This window comes from Diabrotica virgifera, chromosome 5 (assembly GCF_917563875.1).
Source record: "Diabrotica virgifera virgifera chromosome 5, PGI_DIABVI_V3a".
Lineage (NCBI taxonomy): Eukaryota > Metazoa > Arthropoda > Insecta > Coleoptera > Chrysomelidae > Diabrotica > Diabrotica virgifera.
Window position 1 is genome coordinate 164,720,909 of NC_065447.1, and position 25,115 is coordinate 164,746,023.

The 25,115-nt window shown below is 32.1% G+C and overlaps 1 protein-coding gene across 1 annotated transcript; it reads right to left on the minus strand.

Moving 5' to 3' along the window:
• Positions 1-79: 79 nt before the first annotated feature.
• Positions 80-12,851, minus strand: LOC126885522 (uncharacterized). The gene is made up of 3 exons (XM_050652103.1): positions 10,595-12,851; positions 9,278-10,518; positions 80-127 (listed from the first exon to the last, which is right to left on the minus strand). Exons 1-3 carry the CDS (start codon positions 12,849-12,851, stop codon positions 80-82), a joined length of 3,546 nt encoding a protein of 1,181 aa, XP_050508060.1.
• Positions 12,852-25,115: the final 12,264 nt, after the last annotated feature.

A 25,115-nucleotide genomic window follows, 5' to 3' on the forward strand; every position in this document is an offset into this window, starting at 1 on the left:
AGTTGATTACTGTGAGTGTGTAGAGAAACATACTGCGGTCGGTCAAGCGAAACTTAGAACAGGGGTTACTGAGAGGGTATCAAAGTTGCTTTCCTACGAATTTCCATTTACTAAAGTCTGTTTTAGACTATAACATAAAATGATATAAGAAAATGGTATACTAAATTTTGTCACAATGTAAAACAGGAAACAAAATCTGTTAACAAAAAATGTTATACAAATTAGAACATGTCCTATTTGATAACAATTTTTAGTACACAGGCATGCGCAGTTAGGTTATTTTCGTTATACTGTCACATTGGTTCTTTTAAGGTTAACTTTTCTTTTAAGAAATGTTGCAATGGAAGCAGCTGATAATAATAGAGTTTTCTTATCCATCATATAAAATATATCTTTGTAATATAAAATATCAAAGATAAAACTAACTAGTTAAATGTTGAGAAAAATGAGGTTAAAATATTATTTACAGAAAATAAGAAGAAGAAAATTGAGGTTAACAGTACATGTCTTGTACATGTACCATCACAAAAATATAAAAAAGTACTTTTTTAGCATGTAATGCGCAGAATCACAACATATTTTGATACCAAAATGTGACAATGTAATACCCAAATATTCTTGTATTAATATTGTACACAATCATTTCATGTAAGTTTTTGTTATACCATATTTTCGTATATCATTTTATGTTATAGTCTAAAACAGACTTAAGGCTGAAAATCAGTACACACATTCTAAATTAAATATAAATAAAAGTTATTATAGTCGGTCAGCTGTATGACGGGACATAGCCGGTCGGTCGGCCCCATTAGTCTATTGAGGAAATGAAGCATTTTGGCTCGCAATTCTTTCGTCCAGCATGGATTTACTTGAAATTTTTACAGAAGGTAGGGAATAGTCCAAGGATCATTTTCTATATCATGCCGCTATCATACGCTAAAACCTTGAGGGTGGTTTCCACCCATCTCGGGGGTGGGAATTTTTTATTACATTTTAACCATGCAATTTGATGGAAAAAGTGATTCTAATAAAAAAATGTTTTTTACATTTTCTTCGTAAAACTAATATTTTTCGAGTTATTCGCGCTTGAAAATAACAGTTTTTCGACGAAAAAATCGACTTTTTTAGAGGGTTTTTGAGAATACCTCGAAAAATATGCATTTAATAAAAAAAAAACGGTAGATATCAAAATTGTACCTTTTAGTAACACAAACCCAATTCTTTTCCAATAATATATTTAAGAACAATACAAACCGAGATACTGCATGTTAAAGATTAGCTTTAACTGTTAGCCTTACGTAGCTTTAACGTAAGCTGTTAAAGCTTTTTTCGTCAAATGAAGAATTTGAAATATTTAAAGTCAAATAATGGGAAAAATTTGCATTTTTCGAGGAAAACTTAAATAATCTTTTTTCAAGTATACAATTGAACCTTTCAAAAAAGAATAATAAAAAGTTTCTAGCATGAAAATTAAGCGACTTTATAATCAATAAAATGTCCGTACCTGCTTTTCTCTACGAAAGAATCAGTGAGAACAATTATCAATTTCATCCAAAAATTATCAATGAGAACTTTCTGTAGTTCCTGTTATATTTATATTATCAATACATTCAAGGAGTTTGACCTATTTAAAAGGCCTAATTTTGGAAAAATTTGAGTTTAAAGAAAAATTGATTTTTTGCAATTTGGTATTTTTCACCTTTTACTTCCAAATATCTCTAAACATACTGAAGATACGAAAAAAAATATAAACTACTAAATTGTAGCTTTTTTAATGATTAAAATTACTCTGTGCATAGATTTTCATTACAGTGAATAGTTAGCCAGATATAGCTGTTTAAAACCTCTATTTACCAGCAAACACCCCCTTATTCGAGCCCTTTAAACCCGCCCCAATTAAAAACTAAGGGATCTTACGGAATTTAATTTACACAGTCTTATAGCTCTTTAAAAATCCTACAAAATCATTTTTGAAGAAACTTTTTATCGCCAAAAATATATAGAATATTTTTCGAGGTATTCTCAAAAAACCTTTTAAAAACTCGATTTTTTCGTCGAAAAACTGTTATTTTCAAGCTCGAATAACTCGAAAAATATTAGTTTTACGAAGAAAATGTAAAAAACATTTTTTTCTTAGAATCACTTTTTCCATCGAATTGCGTGGTTAAAATGTAATAAAAAATTCCCACCCCCGAGATGGGGTGGCAACCACCCCCGAGGTTTTAGCGTATGATAGCGGCATGATATATAAAATGATCCTTAGACTATTCGCTACCTTCTGTGAAAATTTGAAGTAAATCCATGCTTAACGAAAAAATTGCGAGCCAAAATGCTCCATTTCTTCAATCGACTATTGGGGCCGACCGACCGGCTCTGTCCCGTCATACAGCTGACCGACTATAATAACTTTTATTTATATTTAATTTCGAATGTGTGTACTGATTTTCAACCTTAGTAAATGGAAATAATTACCTTCGTAGGAAAACAACTTTGATACCCTCTCAGTAACCGCTGTTCTACGTTTCGCTTGACCGACCGCAGTATGTTTCTCTACACACTCCCAGTAATCAACTGTGAAAAATCTAGCTTTAGTAAATTCAAATAGATTTTTCAGGGCTGCCTCTTGGTCTATAAGATGTGTAGGTATCCATTTAAATACAGTAACACATTTACAGGGTTGGCTTCATAAAAATTTTCTTCAATAAGAGAATTAACAAAGATGTTTTTCTACAACCACTATTCAAAGTGCACTTTTCTGCACGGTTTTATGTTAGCAAACTTGATATTTTCTCACAGTATAAGATATTTGACATTAGTGTGCAGAAAAGTGACGTTTCTGTGCCGCAAAGTGACGTTTCTGTGCCGCAAAGTTCTTTTCTGCACAGTTGACTACCTCATTCTGAGTAACGTTATATTCTGTTTACATCCGTGGACTACCGCATTCTGAGTAACGTTATATTCTGTTTACATCCGTGGTTAAACTTTAGACAAATATATAACATATAAGACAATTATTATATTTAACTATAGCATAGAAACTAAATTATGGATGTTACAACTGTTTTATTTTACAATTTTATTCTTATTAAACATTTTATAATCATCAAATAACCAATAAGGATTTAGCAACCTGTGCAAGAGACGTCGAATGAAGTAGGTTTTGTGTGAATCCGTGACTGTATAAATATAATGTCAATAATGTGTAATAATTGTTTAAATTTAAACAAATTAAGGCAGTGCATTAATTTTTTAACTGATTTCTGTGCAATTTATTTAGGTATAAGGAATTTAAATTGATTAGTAGGTATTAATTAAATACAGTTTAAAATTTATCACATAGGTACCTATTATAATTAATCGTCGTTTGGAAATTGTGATTTTTATTTTTAAGAAAAACTGTGCTTGTAGAAAAAGTATAGTGTGAAACACGTGCATAAAGGTAATTTCTCACTCGTTTGAATTGCGGCACTCGCTTGCGCTCGTACCGCAACTTTTCAAACTCGTGAGAAATTAGTACCTTTCTGCACTTGTTGCACAATATACTATTTTTTGCATATCTCGAACCCTTAAAAATACAATTTAAAATATAATTTAATACCCGTTAAAAATTATGTGTGTAATAGAAATTTTTACAGTGAGGCATAACGGCTCGTTTGGAAAGTCAGTTGGATTTTTTGGTGATTTATTTTTTAAATTTCCCAGTTCAGACAAGGTTTGATAACAACACTTATAGTTGAGTCCGGGAATCTTTACCCGTGCGTCATCATTTAAAGCATACGAAATAAGTCGATGATAAGTCGGAAATTGAAATTTACTAAACGCAACAGCAAGTCACTTAATGTCACTTGCTGTTGCATTTAGTAAATTTCAATTTTCTACAACCACTATTCAAAGTGCACTTTTCTGCACGGTTTTATGTTAGCAAACTTGATATTTTCTCACAGTATAAGATATTTGACATTAGTGTGCAGAAAAGTGACGTTTCTGTGCCGCAAAGTGACGTTTCTGTGCCGCAAAGTTCTTTTCTGCACAGTTGACTACCTCATTCTGAGTAACGTTATATTCTGTTTACATCCGTGGACTACCGCATTCTGAGTAACGTTATATTCTGTTTACATCCGTGGTTAAACTTTAGACAAATATATAACCTATAAGACAATTATTATATTTAACTATAGCATAGAAACTAAATTATGGATGTTACAACTGTTTTATTTTACAATTTTATTCTTATTAAACATTTTATAATTATCAAATAACTAATAAGGATTTAGCAACCTGTGCAAGAGACGTCGAATGAAGTAGGTTTTGTGTAAATCCGTGACTGCATAAATATAACGTCAATAATGCGTAATAATTGTTTAAATTTAAACAAATTAAGGCAGTGCATTAATTTTTTAACTGATTTCTGTGCAATTTATTTAGGTATAAGGAATTTAAATTGATTATTAGGTATTAATTAAATACAGTTTAAAATTTATCACATAGGTACCTATTATAATTAATCGTCGTTTGGAAATTGTGATTTTTATTTTTAGGAAAAACTGTGCTTGTAGAAAAAGTATAGTGTGAAACACGTGCAGAAAGATAATTTCTCACTCGTTTGAATTGCGGCACTCGCTTGCGCTCGTACCGCAACTTTTCAAACTCGTGAGAAATTAGTATCTTTCTGCACTTGTTGCACAATATACTATTTTCTACGGCCGTGCTTAAACAGCCACTTTCTAGCACGCATTTCGTTTCCGAAAGTTGCACTTTTCCGCACGGCGTGCGTGAAAGTAGAATACCTTCTAATATGGCATTATAATATACTATAATACATGCAATAAACTAATATTTAGATATTATTTACTAATTTATTTCAAATGTATCTTATTTTGTTCATGTTTTAATAAAATTAACAAAATAATTCGATGAAATAAAATTATTTTGACATAATATTTAAAATTCAAATCAGTAGACAATTACAATGGTTTTAAATCGTCGCCACGGAAACCAATATCGTCGTCGTGGTAACCCATTATATTGAAAGTTTGGTTTTGACAATCTTGTCAAAGAATTAATTTGTGTATTTTCACTCCTAAATAAAAATTGATATGACTCTATTTTTTGTGGCTTTTTTCCAAACGTACGGCCCTAGAAAAATATTGTTCCTAACTCATGCGGAAAGTGTCTTACCCGCACTCGACTGCTTGCCCGAACTCCGCTATCGCGTCGTTCGGGTCAACGGCAATCTCGTGCGTGAAAGTATCACTTTCCGCATTAGTTAGGAAAATAACTATTTCCGACTTATCATCGACTTATTTCGTATGCTTTAAATGATGACGCACGGGTAAAGATTCGCGGACTCAACTATATATTGGGACCGTGCAAGTTCGGAAAAGCGACACCTGGTTTCATAGCTCGGCAACATTTTTCGCATTTTTAATTATATTGGCCAATTATATTAGTCCTGTTGCTGGATAATTGTCAAGGCCATAGCATAGCCCAAATAAAATTATAAGAAGAAAAATTAAGATTTAGGTTATGTTATTACAAGGTGAACAATTGTATGTAGTAAATAAAATTAATTATTAAAATGCAGTATTGCAAGCAAAATACAATTAATTAAATATATTTTTATATAATAATTGCATATCATATCAATATTGTAAGCAACATATAATGTTTCTTCTTCAATGACAGTAGGTATGAAATATACGTCAATTTGACAATTTCAATTGACAATTGACAATATGAATTATTTAAGAGAGTTGAAAGATGTCTCCGCTATTCGCGCACGATCGTTTCTCGTATCCCCTCCAAGTACTTGCACACCGCGAATACAGTGAGGACGTTTAGGTTGGAATAAATTCATTTGCTCTAGAATGGGCTATTTTGACAATAAATCCCGAAACAAGTCGATTTTTGTTTTTAAATTACGATTTTTTGGCACATATATCATACTAGTGACTTAGTGACGTCATTCATCTGACCGTGTTGACGTAGTCGATGATTTTTCAAATGAGAATAGTGGTCGTGTTATAGCTCATTTGAAAGGTTATTTAATTTTCTATTCAGTAATATAAACATTAACAAAATTATTTATACAGGATGTCCAAAAAAATTGTTTGAATTAAATTAATTGATACAAAAAGAAGAATGTATGTAATGTATTTATTTCAAAATACATTTTACTGCTGTCAGAAAACAGAAAAAATGTTTATTTGACAAATAAATATTGTTTTTCACCCACCTACAAATTGCCCCTTGGCAGTTTGAACATTTGATTTAAGAGAAAGCAATGTTTATTTTTCAAATAAAGATTTTTTTCTGTTTTCTGACAGTAGTAGAATGTATTTTGAAATAAATAAATTACATACATTCTTCTTTTTGTATCAATTAATTTAATTCAAAAAAAATTTGGATGCCCTATATAAATAATTATCTTAATATTTATGTTACTGAATAGAGAATTGAATAACCTTTCAAATGAGCTATTGTCCTTTTCATGAGCATTTTTCAGTACGTAACAAATGATAGGAAAAAGGGTAAGTCCGTGATAATACACATTTATGACATTTATTCTAACATGACATTTTAGTTAAATCTGACAGTTGTCACATTTTATTTTCAATTTGGAATAAAAACAAATCAAATGTGTTTCTTGCATTTATAAAATGGTATTTTCTTTGATTTGTATAGTCTTATAAATTATACAGATTATATTTGTAATATTATTATCTAATTAAAAAAAATTATTTTTTTATTATGGCGCCATCTATCGACAACTAGAATAACTAGAATAAATGTTGTAAATGTCTGTAATCACGGACGTGCCTTTTTTTCTGTCACATACAATTTAATGCGTTAGAAAGAAATCGAAAAACTGTGACGCACTGAAAGATGATGATGAGAAAAAGAATATCACACGACCCCTATTCTCATTAAAAAAAATCGAAATTTATACCTATGCCAAAAAATCGTAATTTAAAAATAAATATCGGCTGTTTCGGGATTTATCTCAAAAATCGCCAATTTTCGAGAAAAAAAAAATGAATTTATTCCAACCTAAACGTCCTCACTGTATATTTTGAAATACAGAGTTTATAAAGTACCTATTCATGAAAACTATAATTTTTATAACACTGAGCCCTCACAAGAAAACACTTTTTTAACCCGAGAACCACAACTTGGGGTAAAAAGCACTTGGAAAATCGACAAATTACTGGCCGCTAGTTTTTAACTGGAATATCTGGGGGAATCAATAGAAAACGAGTACCATCTTGTGAGTATCGAAATTTTTACTAAGTCATGGTTTTTATCAACATTTAAGCAAGAAATATGCATTTCAGTATTGTGAAAAAACTATGCATTGTAGATGAAAACGTTCAACAGACGTTCTTGAAAATACTTTCTCTTTAAAATGAGATTTTCTAAATAACAAAAGAGTGTAGGCATTGTAATTTCTTGTGTGTTTTATTTATATTTTATGCCGAGAGAGAAACGTGAAAGTGTGACTTTTCTTATTAATTTATTTGACAACTTCTTAAAACAATATACTAATCGTAAAACTAAACTATATATGGTTTCCCACAACAACGTATCATATCTAGTGTATATATTAGATTCTAGTGTCCCAACATTCTCCGGACCCAGGAATCAGGCGGCAGTGAATCTATGTGGAGTCTTCAATGTTCTTCCATACCTTGACTTTTTACCCTTTTCTGACTTATCTTGTTCTGTTGATTCTTCTTTGTCTTTTCTTAAATTTTCTTGAATATCATTGATAGGTAGTTCAACTCTATATATAGTCGTAGACATGGACGAACCAATACACCATTTTTTGTCTTTACTTTTGCGACCCTTTGGATGCCATCTTGGCCAGAATATACTTCAATGATTTTGCCCATGGGCCAGTTTATTCTTTTGACGTTGTCGGAACCAACCATTACTACATCACCAACCTTCACTGAATCTCCTCTTCTTTGACCATAATTTACTAGTTCCGCAAGGTATTCTTTCCTAAATCTGTCGCGTAACATTTGCCTTAAATTTTGAATATGACGAAACCTACCTTTAAAAAATTCTGAATCCACGATGTCTAAATCCACAACCTCATCGGAATTACCCTGTAATGGCTTTAAAAAACTTGATGGGGTTAAAACCTCAAACTCATCGACTTCAGAAACATAGGTAAGTGGTCTTTGATTTATCACCGACTCTATGTCGCATAACACTGTGTACAGCTCTACATAATGCAACGATGCTTTCCCCAGTTGTCGGCGCAAAAGTTCTTTTACTACTCTTACTAACCTCTCCCACCACCCGCCCCACCAAGAAGCGGAGGGTGGATTAAAAATCCATTTTATTCGTCTTGTACCTGAAAATTGCTCTATTTCTACCCAATTTAACTTTCCAAAAATATTGTCACTCCCATGAAAATTTGTCCCATTGTCCGAATATATGATTTTAGGCCTCCCCCTTCTACTAATAAAGCGACGAAGAGCGTATAAAAATGCTTCAGTAGAGAGAGATTTCACCAGTTCCAAATGAAGCGCTCTGTATACTGCACACGTAAATAAAACTATCCACGTTTTTTCACCTCCCTTTAAAAATATAAGGGCCCTGCTAAATCTATACCTACAATCTCAAAAACCCCAGCATCGTTTATTCTATTAGCAGGTAAAGGAGCAAAAGGTGTTTCAATTTGTTTACCGTTTAACTTTTTACATGTGACGCATGAGTAAATTACAGAATTTATAGTTTTCCTGGCTTTTATTAACCAAAAATTTTCTCTGATTATTCCTAAAAGTATTTTCGGACCAGCATGACAACTTTTTTCATGTTCTTCAACTAAAAGTTTTCTTACTATTGTATTTTTGCTTGGAAGAATTATTGGGTACTTAAATTCTTGTGAAAAATCGCCATATGCAAGTCTGGTTTTTAACCTTAAAATTCCATTTTGGTCTTCAAATATTGCGAACTTCCTCAATCCCTTTATATTTTCTGTTAAATTTTGAGTTTGTGCAAATTTTATTATGCATGTTTCAGCTCTTTCTAGTTCTTGAGCATTTAAGTAATCAAATTTGTTGCTTGTCTTAGCTTCTACACATGTTCTTCTTCTTTTGTTCCTAACATTGTGGTAAAATCTAAGAATCCATCCTACTAATCTCCGTACTTTTGAAAACTTTCCAAAATAATTTAACTTTTGACAAAATTCTTCCGAATTTTCTGCTAGATTAGTATTAACTAATTTCATACATTCTTTCATTGCTTCTTCTTCTGTAGCGCTTACTTCTCCTTTTGGCCACATATTTTCTGGTTCTTTGAGCCGTTGAGGGCCCTTCCACCATTGTTTTTCCAAAAGTTGTTTCCCGCTACATCCTCGTGATAAAACGTCTGCAATATTCATATCACCTGGCACGTGGCGCCACTGATCTACTGCAGAATATTTTTTAATCTCTTTTACCCGGTTTCCTACAAAAGTATTCCAAAGACCCTTTGTTTTAATCCAGGTTAAGACAACCATCGAATCACTCCAGTAGTACGTTTTAAGCTCTGTAAAGTCTGTTACTTCTTTAACAGTTTCTAATAACCTAACACCTATCACAGCAGCCATTAATTCTAACCTAGGGAGAGTAATCGTTTTAACTGGACTTAAACGTGATTTTGCTAACAAAAGTTTAATTGAAATAGAATTTTGAAATTCTAGCCTAATAAAAACGCAAGCGGCATAAGAGTATTTACTAGCGTCAACGAAAACGTGAAGAGTTTTATTTATTATTAGGTTCTCTTCTTCTGGATATGCTAAATATCTATGTATGTTACAAAAATTGAGACACTTAACACTTTTTAACCAAATTTCGAAACGTTTTTTGATATCGTCAGGTAATTTTTGATCCCACGTCAATTTCAAGCTCCAAGTCTCTTGCAATAAGATTTTCGGTATTAACGTAAATGGAGCAGTGAAACCAATAGGATCGAAAACTCTCTGCGTTGCAGATAAAATGCCTCTTTTTGTTCTAGGAATCTCGTCAACACTGTCTAAATTTTTTATATCACACGCTAAAGTGTCAGTTTGGTAATTCCACTGTATACCCAAAATAGAGATAACCTTATTTTCTAATTTTTCATTGACGCTAGAAACATACGTATCGTTATTTTCATTAAAAGTCCACCCTCTAATATCAAATTTTGCATTCTTTAGAATTTCTGTTGACTCATCAATAAATTTTTTAAGTTCTGTTTCATTCCTAACGCTAGAAACACAATTGTCTACGCAAAATGCGTTAAGAAATTGATTAGCTGTTTCTGTGTATGTTTTTTCCTTTTCTAAATGCAAATTAACTGTTGCTGCTAAAAGAAACGGACTTGGTTTTAGCCCAAAAACTACTCTACAATGTCTAAATATTTTTATTTCTCTTTTTTCATAGTTTTTCCACCACAAAAATCGTAAAAAATCCCTATCTTTCTCTGAAATGCTTATCTGCAAAAATGCCTTCGCTATGTCTGACGTTACCCCCAATTTTATGTAACCTGAACTTTAAAATTAAAGGTATTATTAGCTCAATTAGATTCGGACCCTTTTCTAGTAAATCATTAAGAGAATTACCGTTACCATCCTTAGCTGACGCATCAAACACTGGTCGGATCTTCGTAGTTAAACTGGACTCTTTGACAACTGCGTGATGTGCCAAGTAGTGCGTATTCTTTTCCAACGGCTCTTCTTCTACTTCTTCAATGATTCCTGTATTTTCCCAATCTTGGAATATATTGTCATACTCTGTAAGCTTGTTCAGAGAAAGTAACCGTTTTGTGGTAGAAAAAAGTCGCTTTTCAGCTAAATTAAAATTAGAGGTTATAGCCGGATAACCTTCTGCCCATGGTAAACAAACTTCATATCTATTTTCACTATTTACCACAGTGCTTTCTTTAAATTTTTCTAAAGTGCGAATGTCTAACTCTTCTCGACATTTCGTCTCTGCTGGATCTTTTATACCCAGAACATCTAAACTCCATAAAGTACTCAATGAGTCAGTAAAATAAGTTGAAACAAACGTGTTTATTTTATTATTACTTTTTTGTGTCCCCATAACGGTCCAACCAAACTTGGTTTCCAAAGCTACTAAAGAATCATTTATGTTTACCAAGTTTCCCGTTATGATGTGACCAAACATGTCTGCCCCTATTAATAAATTAACCTCTAATTCTTTAGAAGCAGAATCATTTATATAAATATTTTTATCTTTTAATAAATCTAGGACCTTTTGGTCAATTAGTTTTGGAACGTAATTGCAAATTTTAGATTGTTCCAGTAAAGATAACCCGATGCTGAATGAATTTTCTAAATTTTCTATACCTGCCTTAAACAAACGATGAATCTTTGGAGTTCCCTGCAACCCACCAAAAACACCTTGAACTATATTTTCTTGTCCAATTTTAGTTAACCCTAAATCTTCCGCGCATTTTGTAGTTATATAGGAACGTTGCGAACCCGAATCTAGCAGTGCCCTTACTGTCATTGACCTTTTATTATCAGAAATAACCCTAACATTGATCGTTTGCAGTAAAGTTTCAGAAGCGACAGTTGTTAATGTATTTTCTAAAGATTCTGATTTTTGCAAATCTCTATTTTTGTTTTCTTTTTCATGCAAATCAGGACACATTAATGTAAAATGCTTGCGAGCGCATTTTATACATTTGACAGTTGTTTTGCATGTCCGAAAATTGTGAAACTGCTTTAAACATGAAAAACAACTCCGTTTTTTACTTATAATGGATTTTTTCTGCTCTAAAGTCATTTTCTGAGCTTTAATGCAGTCCTGACTGGCATGTGTATTGCTTTCGTAAAAAATACAAGAAAACTTTTGCTTACCCTTGGTTTTTAAACTCTCTGTATGTAAGGTTTCTACAGTATACTTATCGTCAATACTTTTTGGAACTGTGAAACTAGACTGAGCAAGTTTTACACGCTCTTCGGCCTCCACTTCTGTTTTCAGGAACTCTAGTAGACCCTGCAACTCATTATTAAATTTTAAATTATTAGAAGCCCTATTTCTTTCCCAAATTTTAAGCAACTCATAAGGTAGCGCGGATTCAACAAGTGGCAAAAGCATCGCTGCATACTTGTCGCTAGTAACACCTAGTGTTCCCAAAGCCCTAAGCTGAGTCTCCAACCTATCATACAAAGTAGATAAAGCCATACATGGGTCCTCCTTTGAGGTTTGTTGATTTAGAATTAAATTTAATAACTCCCTAACGTATACCTCAATTAAAATTTCGTCCCTTGCGAATCTATTTTTCAGTTGGTCAATGGCTATTTTATAATTTTCAGCGGAAGGTGGGAAGCTTTCGACAAGGCTTCTGGCTGGCGTGCCATCTTCTGTTGATTGGATCAGGTATTGGAACTTGTCTTCGTTTGGAAGGTCTGCGTCTTCATCGATTTTTCTAAACTGGCCCCAAAAATTTATCCAATTTTTGACATTTCCATCATATTTCTTTATTTCAAGTTTTGGCAGATGTAAATTTTTGACAGGTTTTTCATTTTTTGTACCTTTATTTTCTTGATCTTTCAAAGTTTTTAAATTTTTAATCAAATATTCACATTCTATTCTAAATTTTCCTACCTCGTCACGAAAGTTTTCTTCATCATTTAATTTCTTGCTAATTTCTTCCGTGCTGGTTTCTTCTGCGAATAGAATGTCTTTTATGCTGTTATCTAGAAGAAATACTCGCTCTGCTTTATCATCAACTTGTTGCAGGAGTCTTTGTATTGTCTTCTCGTCACTGGGATTCACCTCTTCAATTTCTTTAAAAACTTTTTTCAGGGATCCTTTTATTGTTTCCCTCTCTAGCTTTAGGTTCTGCATGTTTTTCAATTAACCAGGGATGCCAATAATGTAATTTCTTGTGTGTTTTATATATATTTTATGCCGAGAGAGAAACGTGAAAGTGTGACTTTTCTTATTAATTTATTTGACAACTTCTTAAAACAATATACTAATCGTAAAACTAAACTATATATGGTTTCCCACAACAACGTATCATATCTAGTGTATATATTAGATTCTAGTGTCCCAACAGGCATAAACAAAAAAGTTATTTCAAATTAAACCCGAAAGTACCTAAGCTTTTTTTCAATTATTTATAATTGTGAAAATAAACATTAAAAATATTTAAGACACATTTCACAATGTAAATTTTTATACAATTACGATATATGACATAAGTTGGACCAAGGGCCTCGATTTTTGACCCTTCGCTTCGTTATCAAACGTATTCGTTTCGTAGAGGAAAGGCACCAAATTTGAGACAGGCGCCTAATTTGAGACACCGTCGTATATTTGTGTACGATGGGTTGACATCTAGAGAAAATATTGAAAACTGATCATTATATGAAGATAGTAGTAGATCTGCTTTTAGTTGGCGCTTAGAATTGACCGTTGTTGTTTTGTCGACGTTAATTTGATGTACACCATACACAAAGTTTTTCAGAATTTATAAATACAATACATCAAGGTAAGATGATTACATTTACTCCAGTTATTTTTTTTTTGGTAGTTTAATATTAGTTAATACATTTTATGCAAATTAAATGGTAATTGTGTGGCGTACATAACCAACAAAAATTCTTTTTATTTTTAACGGAAAAATCCTAATTTGAGACACCTGTAGGTTTCAAATTTAAGAGTGTCTCAAATTAGGACCCCGTGTAAAATTTTTATTTTTATGTATTTTTTTGTTTGTAGATGCCGCCAAAAAATAAAAAATGGAATGCAAATGATATGATACGGGCTGTAAATACAGTAAGAAATAGAGAGATGGGCCATTTGAAGGCCTCAAAAGTTTTTGGAGTACCAAAAGGTACCTTAGAACGATATGTGAAATAAGACAAGACTCCAGAAGAACTCGTCGGGATATCAATTGGCCGCCGACCTATTCTTCCTTTGGAATTAGAAAATGAGTTGGTTGAGTATGCCCTAACTATGGAGCAACGTTATTTCGGGCTAAGAGCGCGTGATATAAAACGACTGGCATTTCAACTTGCAATACGAAACAATACCACATCCATTTAGCGGAGTCAAAAAATCAGCCGGAAAGAAATGGTTGAGACTCTTTCTGAAAAGGCATCCGACTCTTTCTATGCGTACTCCTCAGGGAATGTCATCTGCTCGAGTAAAATCGTTTACTCATGAAAATGTATCCAAGTTCTTTGACCTGTATGAACCAGAATATCTTAAGCTTACCCTGCACAACGTATATTCAATGTAGACGAAACAGGTATTACAATTGTTCAGCACAAACATAGCAAAGTCATTTCTTTGAGAGGGAAGAAGCAGGTTTCGTCACTTACTTCAGCAGAAAGGGGCAAGCTGATTACTGTTATTTCATGTATGAATGCTGCAGGAGTTTTCGTACCACCATTATTAATCTTCCCTAGAAAAAATATGAAAACAGAGAGTTGATGCTAGGAGCTCCCACTGGAGCAGTCGCAGAATGCCATGTGTCAGGTTGGGTACAGGCCGATATTTTCACTAGATGGCTACAACACTTCATAAAATTCACTAAACCTTCAGCTGCAGACCCTGTTCTTCTCATCCTTGATGGCCACTATTCTCATACGAGAAACGTTGCTCTAATAGATTTGGCCAAACAGAATCATGTGACGATTATTTGCCTCTCACCACATTCTACACATAAAATGCAACTGTTGGATGTTGCTTTTATGGCACCGCTGAAAACTTACTACGCACAAGAAATAGAAAACTGGCTTAGAGAAAATCTTTTGAGTGTTGTGTCGCCTTATGCCATTGCCAGTATTTTTTGTAAAGCGTGTAACAAAGCTGCGACGATGGAAATATCTTGCAATGGTTTCCGAAAAACTGGATTGGTCCCTATTTGTCGCCATATTTTTAGGGACTTTGAATAACACCCTACAAAGAAGAATTAGAGCAAAGTTTGTCGGAAATTTTCCGACAATAAATATGGAGAACGATGGGCAAAGTGTTACCAATGTGGCAGGGGTACACATGAAGACTGTGGAGAAATAAAGTCCAGCACATTTATTTGTCTTTTCTGTGAAGGAAAGGGCTTTTTTGAATAGTATCTCAAATTGGGGTACCTGTCTCAAATTTGGATACCTGGCTATCCCAAATTAGGCAACCTTTTATTTTTAATATTAAATGTCGCAAAAAAATTAAATGTATTTTTTTTGCAAAAATATATGTCTTATTCGCTATATTTATTTTTTGTTGAGTTGTAGAAACACTAAATTTAAGTGTTCGATATAAATGTTTTAAAAACTTTTGAATATTCTGTTTTATATTTGTTTTTCAAAAAAAGTGTCTCAAATTTGGTGCCTTTCCTCTATATGTTTAGTATACGAAGCGAATAGTTTTTATAGGGGAGTGCATATAGATTTTCACTTCGGAAAAAATCAAACAAGATAGAACTTTTTGTAATTTCATTAAGAAATGTTTAATAAACAACATATCAAAAAATTCTGCACGAGAAGTGGGTGCTTCATTTTTTATTAAACAAATGAATTGCGAAATTAGATGTTTTTTTAAATAACTCTGAAAATATAAATTTTAGAAAAAAACTGACTTGAACCATTGCAAAATTCAGAAAATTTTACAAAAAAAAACCTTATATAAAGATTTTTCTAAAATTAAATCTGTAGCTTCTATAATTTTTTATTTTTAACGCTAAAGTCACCCTTCTCACAAACATTGGCGCACTGTAAACTAGCGTACGGCGAAGTGCACGGTGAGTTATTTTAATGTAATTCTTTAACTAATCGATCAAATGAAATTTTACAAATTGGACACGAAAGAAGAATAATTAAACTATCTTACGGTTATAATAAATAGAAATAAAATGTATGGGCATAAGTACGGTGTGCGCTGAAATTGAGCTTACATGAATTTTGTTTAAAAATTATTTAAAAATGTGTAACTAAATAATACAATTTTTCTTATAAAACTCTAAATTTTGCACAACTTACCTTTCAAGTATCTTACTAAACTATGTTTTATTAAAAAAAAATCTCAAAAATTTAATTCAAGTGATACGACGTCTCAAAAAATGTAATTTTTGAAAATTTCTTAGTTTTACAAAATTAACACCACTTTAAGATGGTATTACTCAAGTTTGAACAAATCTATTACAGTTTTGTAGGTGTTTTTTTTTAAATTAGGACGTAGTCTTTAAAATACACTAAATTATTTTACTTTAGAAAAGAAATAAACTATTTTAAGAAAGATAACAAAAATGTAATACAAAAACCGAAAATTACCAGCTAAAAAATTTGTATTCAAAGTGATCAAAACTTTTTTCTGTAAAACTTTCCTAAAATACATTTAATAATAAGCTTCAACAATAATAAATGTTCAACAAAACAATTTTTTTTTTAGTTCTTATACAGTATGTCTGCGTAACTTGGAACCTATTGATAACTTTTTTATTATCAGTCTTACGAAAAAAAGGTGTTCTTTATAAAATACTCTGCATCGTATATAATCTAAGATGCATTCATTAAATATAAAATTGTATTAATTTTATACGAGGTATGTCAAAAAATATGAATTTCACTCAAGAGTAAAGTACCTTTATAATTCACAATATCGAAAATTGTTATTAAGAAAAGTTGTTTGGAATTAAAACATATGTTTCAGTGTTCAATTACATCCTTCTAATTAAAATATTGTGAATAATAAAGGCACTTAACTCTTAAGAAAAATTCATATTATTTACAGACCTCGTATAAAACTAAAAAAGTTTGATATCTGATGGTTGTATCTTAGATTCTAGACCAGGTAGAGCATTTTATGAAGAATAATTTTTTTTTGTAAAATTGATAATAAAAAAGTTTTCCGTGTGGTACCTAACTACGCAAACATACTGTATAAGAGCTTCTGTATAAGAATTTTCAAATTGTAATGCCATATTCGGATTCAGCATAACCAAAAACAAAATAGAAACATGTTTTATCAAAGTAAAATGATGAATTCAACGATATTTTTAAAATTATTTATACAAAAAAATTGTTATTGTTTAAACAATTAATAAACAATTAGCGGCCAAATCTGCGAGTAGAACTTTTTACTTTAACATGTATACAGGGTGTCCCGAAAAGATTGGTCATAAATTATACCACAGATTCTGGGGTCAAAAATAGGTTGATTGAACCTCACTTACCTATACAGTGTGTCAATTTTAAAACTTACAATGGGGTATATCTCAGGAACAAAACCCGATATCGAAAAATGCTGGAAACCGTTTCTAGGACAGTAAGGGGGAACTAAAATGACATTAAAGGGAACTCACCCTCATCAACCGTCTAGGCCCCACCCACTACAACCAAAAAAGTTTAAATTGCAAACCCCTACTTGTGACACATCATTGAAAAGACTATAAAAAATGCTATCCAATGGTATAAATAATAATTATACAGGGTGAACAGTAATTGTGAAACTTTGGCTTAAATGGAGAATTTAATGAGGTTTTTGTTGAACAACAAATTTGTTAAAAATGTCAATTAAGTAAATGTTCAAAGTGGGTTCCGTTGTTTTGTAAACAATAATACAGCCTATTTTCAAATTATGCACGAATTTTGGCAAATGTTCTAGTAATAGCGCGACATGCTTGCGTAATTCTTTCTCAGAATTCCCCAAGTGGCGCAGGTTGAGTTTTATAAACAACTGACTTGAGGTAACACCATAGAAATAAGTCAGGTGGCGGTAAGTCGGGTAACCTCGGTGGCCACTCAATAGGACCTCTCCTTCCAATCCATTTGTTCGGATAATTAGTATCCAACCAGTGCCTAACGGAAGCTGGATAGAGAGGAGGTGCTCCATCTTGTTGGAAGTGCAGCAAATCTTCGTATAGAGCTAGGTTGCCTTGGTCGTCCCGTTGGTTCTCTAATTCATGCACAATTAAAGGTTCGATGCTGTTTTCCAGCATATCGAGATAAATGTAGGCCACTTAAATTACCTGGTATGAACAAGGGGCCAATTATAGCATCGCCTAATATTCCTGCCCAAACATTCAGTTTTTGAGGATATTGAGTGTGACCTCTGAATTGATGCGGGTTCGCATCACTCTAGTACCGACAATTTTGTTTATTTACATTACCATTCAGCATAAAAGTACATTCATCAGTAAAACAAATATTTTTTAACATTCTCGGTTCAACCCGAATTCTTTCACTCATACGTTCACAAAATTCAATTCGTCGGTCTGGACCATCATCGCCTAGTTCTTGAAGAATTTGTGTTTTGTACGGGTGAAACTTATGTAATTTCAACACCTTTCTAACCGACTCATGTGAAAGTCCTGTCATTGCAGACACTTGACGTGTTGATGCAGTAGGCTCTATTGCAAAATTTCCAAGGACCTCAATTTGGGATGCTTCATTCAGTAATCTTGGGGCATTCCTTTTTTTATTTTGCACTGATCCCGTTTCTCGTTTCTCTAAATCGCGAACGTACACGTGACTTATATTTTTGTCCGAATGCCTTTCATTAAATATTTAAGCTGTTCGTAAATAACACTGGTTCAGGTATACTGTAAACCATCGTGACAACTACAGTTGAATGACAGTAGTACCTACCGATCGTACAAATGATGAAAACTAATGACATTCAAGTCTCAAATAAACCAAAAATTATTGAATCTGACAGAACCCAAAAAACAGATGTTTTCAACTTGTTTTGCAAGAACCGCAAATTGTTTTTATTTAACAAAAAAAGTACCCACGGACACTTATCATTCAAAATAATAGTCCGGAAGATAGCATTACAAATACAAAAGTCATAGTAAAACGGCTGATATTAACACCCTGTATAATTATTATTTATACCATTGGATAGCATTTTTTACAGTCTTTTCAATGATGTATCACAAGTAGGGGTTTGCAATTTAAAATTTTTTGGTTGTGGTGGGGGAGTTCTCTTTCATGTCATTTTAGTTCCCCCTTAGGCTACGGCTCCACGGGCGGGAAATTGACGCTAGCAGTAGCAGTAAAATGAACTTAAGGTTCCGCGGAACGGAATGGGAATAGCCGAACTGAACCGACTACGCACAAGTCCTGTAGTCGGTACAGTTCGGCTATCCCTATTCCGTTCCGCGGAACCTTAAATTCATTTTACTGCTACTGCTAGCGTCAATTTCCCGCCCGTGGAGCCGTAGCCTTACTGTCCTAGAAACGGTTTCACGCATTTTTCGATATCAGCTTTTGTTCGTCAGATATAGCCCATTGTAAGTTTTAAAATTGACACACTGTATACAATAGTGCACACAAAAAAAGTTACAGCCCTTTGAAGTTACAAAATGAAAATCGATTTTTTTTCACATATCGAAAACTCCTAGAGATTTTTTATTGAAAATTGACATGTGGCATTGTTATGGCAGCAACATCTTAAAAAAAATTAAAATAAAATTTGTGCACACCATAAAAATGTTATGGGGGTTTTGTTCCCTTAAACCCCCCAAACTTTTGTGTACGTTCCAATTAAATTATTATTGTGGCACCATTAGTTAAACACAATGTTTTTAAAACTTTTTTGCCTCTTAGTACTTTTTCGATCAGCCAGTGTTTATCGAGATATTTTGAATAATTGTCGAATCCACCACATATTAGTATATGGTTAAGTACGATTTGAATAGACACCTGTTAATCATCTGAAAATGTATTTATAATAATTTACATTTTTAAGTGTATTTTGAAAAAGAAGCCACATCTCGATAAAAGGTGACTTATTGAAAAAAGACTAAGAGCCAAAAAAGTTTTAAAAACACTGTGTTTAACTAATGCTACCACAATAATAGTTTAATTGGAACGTACACATAAATTTGGGGGGGGGGGGGTTTAAAGGAACAAAACCCCCATAAAATTTTTATGTAAATATATTAAAAAAGAAGCCGCATCTCCATAAAAATTGGCTTATCGAAAAAATACTAAGAGGCAAAAAAGTTTTAAAAACATTGTGTTTAACTAATGGTGCCACAATAATAATTTAATTGGAACGTACACAAAAGTTTGGGGGGATTTAAGGGAACAAAACCCCCATAAAACTTTTATGGGGTGCACAAATTTCATTTTAATTTTTTTTAAAGATGTTACTGCCATAAGAATGCCACATGTCTATTTTCAATAAAAAATCTCTAGGAGTTTTCGATATATGAAAAATAATCGATTTTCTATTTGTAACTTCAAAGGGCTGTAACTTTTTTTGTGTGCACTATTGTATATAGGTAAGTGAGGTTCAATCAACCTATTTTTGACCCCAGAATCTGTGGTATAATTTATGACAAATCTTTTCGGGACACCCTGTATAAACTAACAAAAAAGGTTTTAGAAAAATATATGCTTGTTTGAATTTTTCCGAAACAATGCATGTTTTCGTTCTAATTACTTTATTTGTTAAATAAATCGATGTACAGGTGCTTTGTCAATATTTAGAACGGCTTTTTGGTCTCGTTCTATTCGTAATTTCGCCATTTTTAATTGTTTATTTGCATTTTACGTTCAAAGTAAGTATACTACGAAAAAATATGCATAAAGTGCACTTTACATCAACAATAAATTGAACAAAAAATTGACAAAGTTATTCAAGGTCAAATTTGACTTATACAAAACACCCAATTTTGCCGTGAATAAAAAGAAAATAAAGAAATTTGACAAAATAAAACATATCCAATTGTTCTATTTCATCAAATTCCTTCATTTTCTTTTACAAACCATACATTTTGTACACGTTAAATTTGGCCTTGAATAACTTTGTCAATTTCTTGTTCAATTTATTGTTGATGTAAAGTGGACATAAAATAAGAATAACTTTCGTCTGAAAATAACCGAAATTATTATAAAAAAGTAATTTCGAAGCGAGAGCAAAGCAATTTTTTAGAATTTGTTTAAAAATTGTAATAAATAGGTGGCCATGGAAAATTTATGGTAAACTTTAATATAGTTTTCCACCTACCTCTACCGAAAGTATACTTTTCCGGACCTGATTGTAGGGAGCAAAGTTGTACTTTTCCTCCCTAGGGAGGAAAATATTTTTCCTCCCTAGGGAGGAAAAGTAAAAGTGACGTCATAATATTTCATTCATGAAATATAACTTACTGACGCCCTGTATAATATCTATTTTCTATTACGGAGTATCTATACATTTTAACGTTTATTTATAAAACATCCTATATTTTGCAGAATGGTAAAAAACAGTAAATTGTTATTTTGATTTAACAATGTTTACATTAATAATTTGACTTATATTTGACAGCTGACAGTTATATTGTACCTACTTGTTGTTTTAGTTCTAATAAATTTTGTTGGTTAGTTACATAAATAAATTAAGTAAAAATGACAAAATTACTTGTTATTTGAGGAAGGTGGAAAAACCATATGTATAACATGGGAGTAAAGTGCCTTTTCCTCCCTTGAATGATTACTGCCCTCCGCTACGCGTCGGGCAGTAAACTTCATTCTCGGGAGGAAAAGTTACACTTTCCTCCCTTGTTATACAAATAGCTATTTTCTATTCTCATACTATAATAATATATTCATTATGATACAGATTTTCATTAAGATACAGATTTTTAACCAATAGAATCGCGATATGGCATTCGCGATAAAGGTGGTATACACGCGCAGTGACCAATGGCGAGTCAAATACATACGCTTTGACAGTTCTCAATATGTAAACAAACTGTCAAACTGACAAACAACTTAATTTGTTTGTGTTACAAAATTAGTAAATTTGAATATATTTTTTGTTGTGAATGATCATAGAAAAAATAGTGTATACAACTTGCATTTAATTATCATTGTGAAGCTCGTACTCTATACGAAACTGGCCGTATACGGCTCGTTTCGTATCCCTCATACTCGCTTCATAATGACCATCATTAAATGCTCGTTGCATAATATACTAATATTGGCAACGTGATCTAAAAGGACACCGCACACTAGTGATGTTGAAAAAGTAACTATTCGTTACAAAGTAATCGTTACTTACGAATACCGAAAGTAACGATTACTATACAGAGAGGCAAATCGTTACTTTTATTACTCTGATTACTTCGTTACTTCGTACCAAGCGTATCAGAGCTAGTAACGACTATTGTATCTACTTTGATTACTTTGATTATTCTGATTACTTCGTTACTTCATACCAATCGTATTAGAGCGAGTAACGACTATTATATCTACTTTGATTACTTTGATTACTCTGATTACTTCGTACCAATCGTAACAGAGCGAGTAACGACTATAGGGCTTTTCATCGATTGTCATTTGTTTCGAGCTTCTGTCATGTGTCACATAATATTAATATATCTACGTAATACGTCTTTGGTTTGTATTATTGTATTATATCACTAACGTATGACGTAGATATATTAATATTATGTGACACATGACAGAAGCTCGAAACAAATGACTGTGAATGAAAAGCCCTATTATATCTACTTTGATTACTTTGATTACTCTGATTACTTCGTACTTCGTGAAGGTCGTTATTATATCGGAATACCTATACAAAATACCTACCTACTGAGAAATACGATTCTCGATATGATTACCGGTACTCAAATGCAAAAGTAACAAAAGTAATCATAGAAATCAAATAATTTTTATCCCTTAAACAGATTGGTGAAGGTCGTTGTTATATCAAGGCGAGCGGGAGATACCCCTAAAATGACCAGGTACTGACCACGGAGAGGTGAATGGCTAATTTTATTCATACTTTATATTTTTGAAGGTGCTGAAAACGAAAATGAGGTTTATATTGAATTTTATGTGGGGGAACATTGTCAAAATCGCAATTTTAACCTAAAAATAAAAAAAAATCACGTTTTTTTTTTTGCGTTTACCTCGCTACAACTCTGTTCAAATTTAATATTTTTTTCTGAAATTTTACAGTATATAGCTCTAACATTTCTGAAGACAACGGTACCTGCTTTAAGCTTTAATTATTATTTTGATAAAGGTTATGAATTTTTCAAAGGAAAAGGTGCAGATTTGTGCATTGCAAAGTTTAATCGCAAAAGTTGAGTGACGAAATTTAAAATTTAGCCTTTTAATCACGTTTATGTTAAAATAGAGAGTACAAAGAAGTTTTCTGGACAATTTTAGATCAAAATGTTTTATAGAAAACAAAATAGTGCAACTTTTATTATCGACATTAGAAATCCCTAATATAACGGTTATTTTTCGAGATACTGACCATGGCTGGTGAATGGCTAATTTTGGTCTTAGATTATGTTTTTGAAGGTGCTGAAAACGAAAATGAAATTTATTTTAAATTTTAGGTGAGGGAATATTGTCAAAATCGCAATTTTACCATAAAAATAAAAAAAAAGTGAAATCACGTTTTTTGCGTTTAACTCGCTACAACTCTGGTCGATTTTAATATTTTTATCTAAGGTTTGTACACTATATGTTGCTCACTTTTTTGAAGACAACGGTATCTGTTTTAAGATTTTAGTCTTATTCTAGTAAAAGTTATGAATTTTTTATTTAAAAATTTATCTTAAAAAGAGGTTTATTTTGAATTTTATGTGACGGAACATTGTCAAAATCGCAATTTTAACCTAAAAATGAAAAAAAAGTGAAGTCACGAATTTTTACGTTTAAATCGCTACAACTCTGTTCCATTTTAATATTTTTTTCTAAAATTTCTACGGCATATATTTCTTACCTTTGTGAAGACTATGAAAGTAACTGTAGTCTTTCGGTCTTTTTTTTTATAGAAGTTATAAATTTAAAAAAATAAAAGGTGCAGATTCGTGAATTGCAGAGTTAAATCGCAAAAATTAAGTGACAAAATTTAAAATTTATCTATTTGATTACGTTTATGTTAAACCATAGAGTTCAAAGAAGTTTTGTGGGGAGTTTTAGGTCTAGATGTGTTATAGAAAAAATATGGTGCAACTTTTAATTTTAAGGAAAACGTGGTTTAACTTTTTTTTATTTTTAGGGCAAAATTGCGATTTTGACAATTTTCTCCCACCTAAAATTCAAAATAAACTTGATTTTCGTTTTCAGCACCATCAAAAACATAAAGTAAGACTAAAATTAGCCATTCACCACCAATGATCAGTATCTCGAACAATTAGCGTTATTTTGAGGTTTTATAACGTAGATGTTAAACGTTGCACCATTTGTTTTCTATAAAACATTTTGATCCAAAACTTTCCAGAAAACTTCTTTGTACTCATGTTTTATTTTTGAATTTGATTTAAGGCCATTCCTTCTAAAACATAACGGTGAATATCCTCTCTCTCAAAAATTTCTTTCTACACGTAAACGTTTACGTGCAGAAAGCCCAGATCAAAAATTCTGTTCACTTGTTATCGAGCCGATAGACAAACCGGACACCCCCTGGGTGACAGTTAAGAAGCTAAACAATAAAACGATTAACTTGTGGTCATTCTTTTCTTCAGTGGGATTATGGGTAGGTAATTAGAATGTACATTGTAAATTATTGTAGAAACGTGCAAAGTTATATTTTCGAGAACAATATTAATTTAGATTTCAAATTTTTAAATAAAACAAAATTAGATAGGCACAGCGTACAGCATGATATTTTTAGGTCACGGTATTGCTGGGTTTTTTAAAATATAATGTCTTATATTTTCTTTTGTTTTTAGGTCATTTTTTTAAGGACAAATTGGCTGTCTTAATTTAAACGTTGATTAAGGCTTGGAAATGTAATACATTTTTGTGAAATGTTGAGAATGTGGCGACACGATACTCTTGCCTCTTGACATATCCTAGACATATAAGTCTTTGTGACTTTATTATTTTAACTATATAGGATCTGGTTGGTTATATAATTCTTTCAATTCCTGGTTGGTTCTCACTGTCTAAAGTTCTCTGGTGCCATCCTTAACTGCTACATATATTCCTCTAAGAATTGTTCTTTTTGCGATTTTTAAGTTTTGTTATTGTCCATGTTTCACAGGCATTCGTCATTTAGGTCTTATTACAGAATGGTAGATGCTTATTTTCGTACAACTGGATACATAATCTAATTTCAATATTTTTTTGTAACGCAAACCAACAACGATTGGCACTTTGTATTTTGTTGTTAATCATTGTTTATGAGTAATGTTATTATCAGATGTGA

Bases quoted from the DNA above. Each gene is read 5' to 3' on its own strand.
- LOC126885522 (XM_050652103.1), bottom strand. From the start codon at position 12,851: ATGCAGAACCTAAAGCTAGAGAGGGAAACAATAAAAGGATCCCTGAAA. The intron at 10,519-10,594 runs GTAATTCTCTTA...TTTAAAGTTCAG, and splicing joins GTCAGCTAAGGATGGTAACG to GTTACATAAAATTGGGGGTA. The intron at 128-9,277 runs GTAAGCGCTACA...TTTATGTTATAG, and splicing joins ATATGTGGCCAAAAGGAGAA to TCTAAAACAGACTTTAGTAA.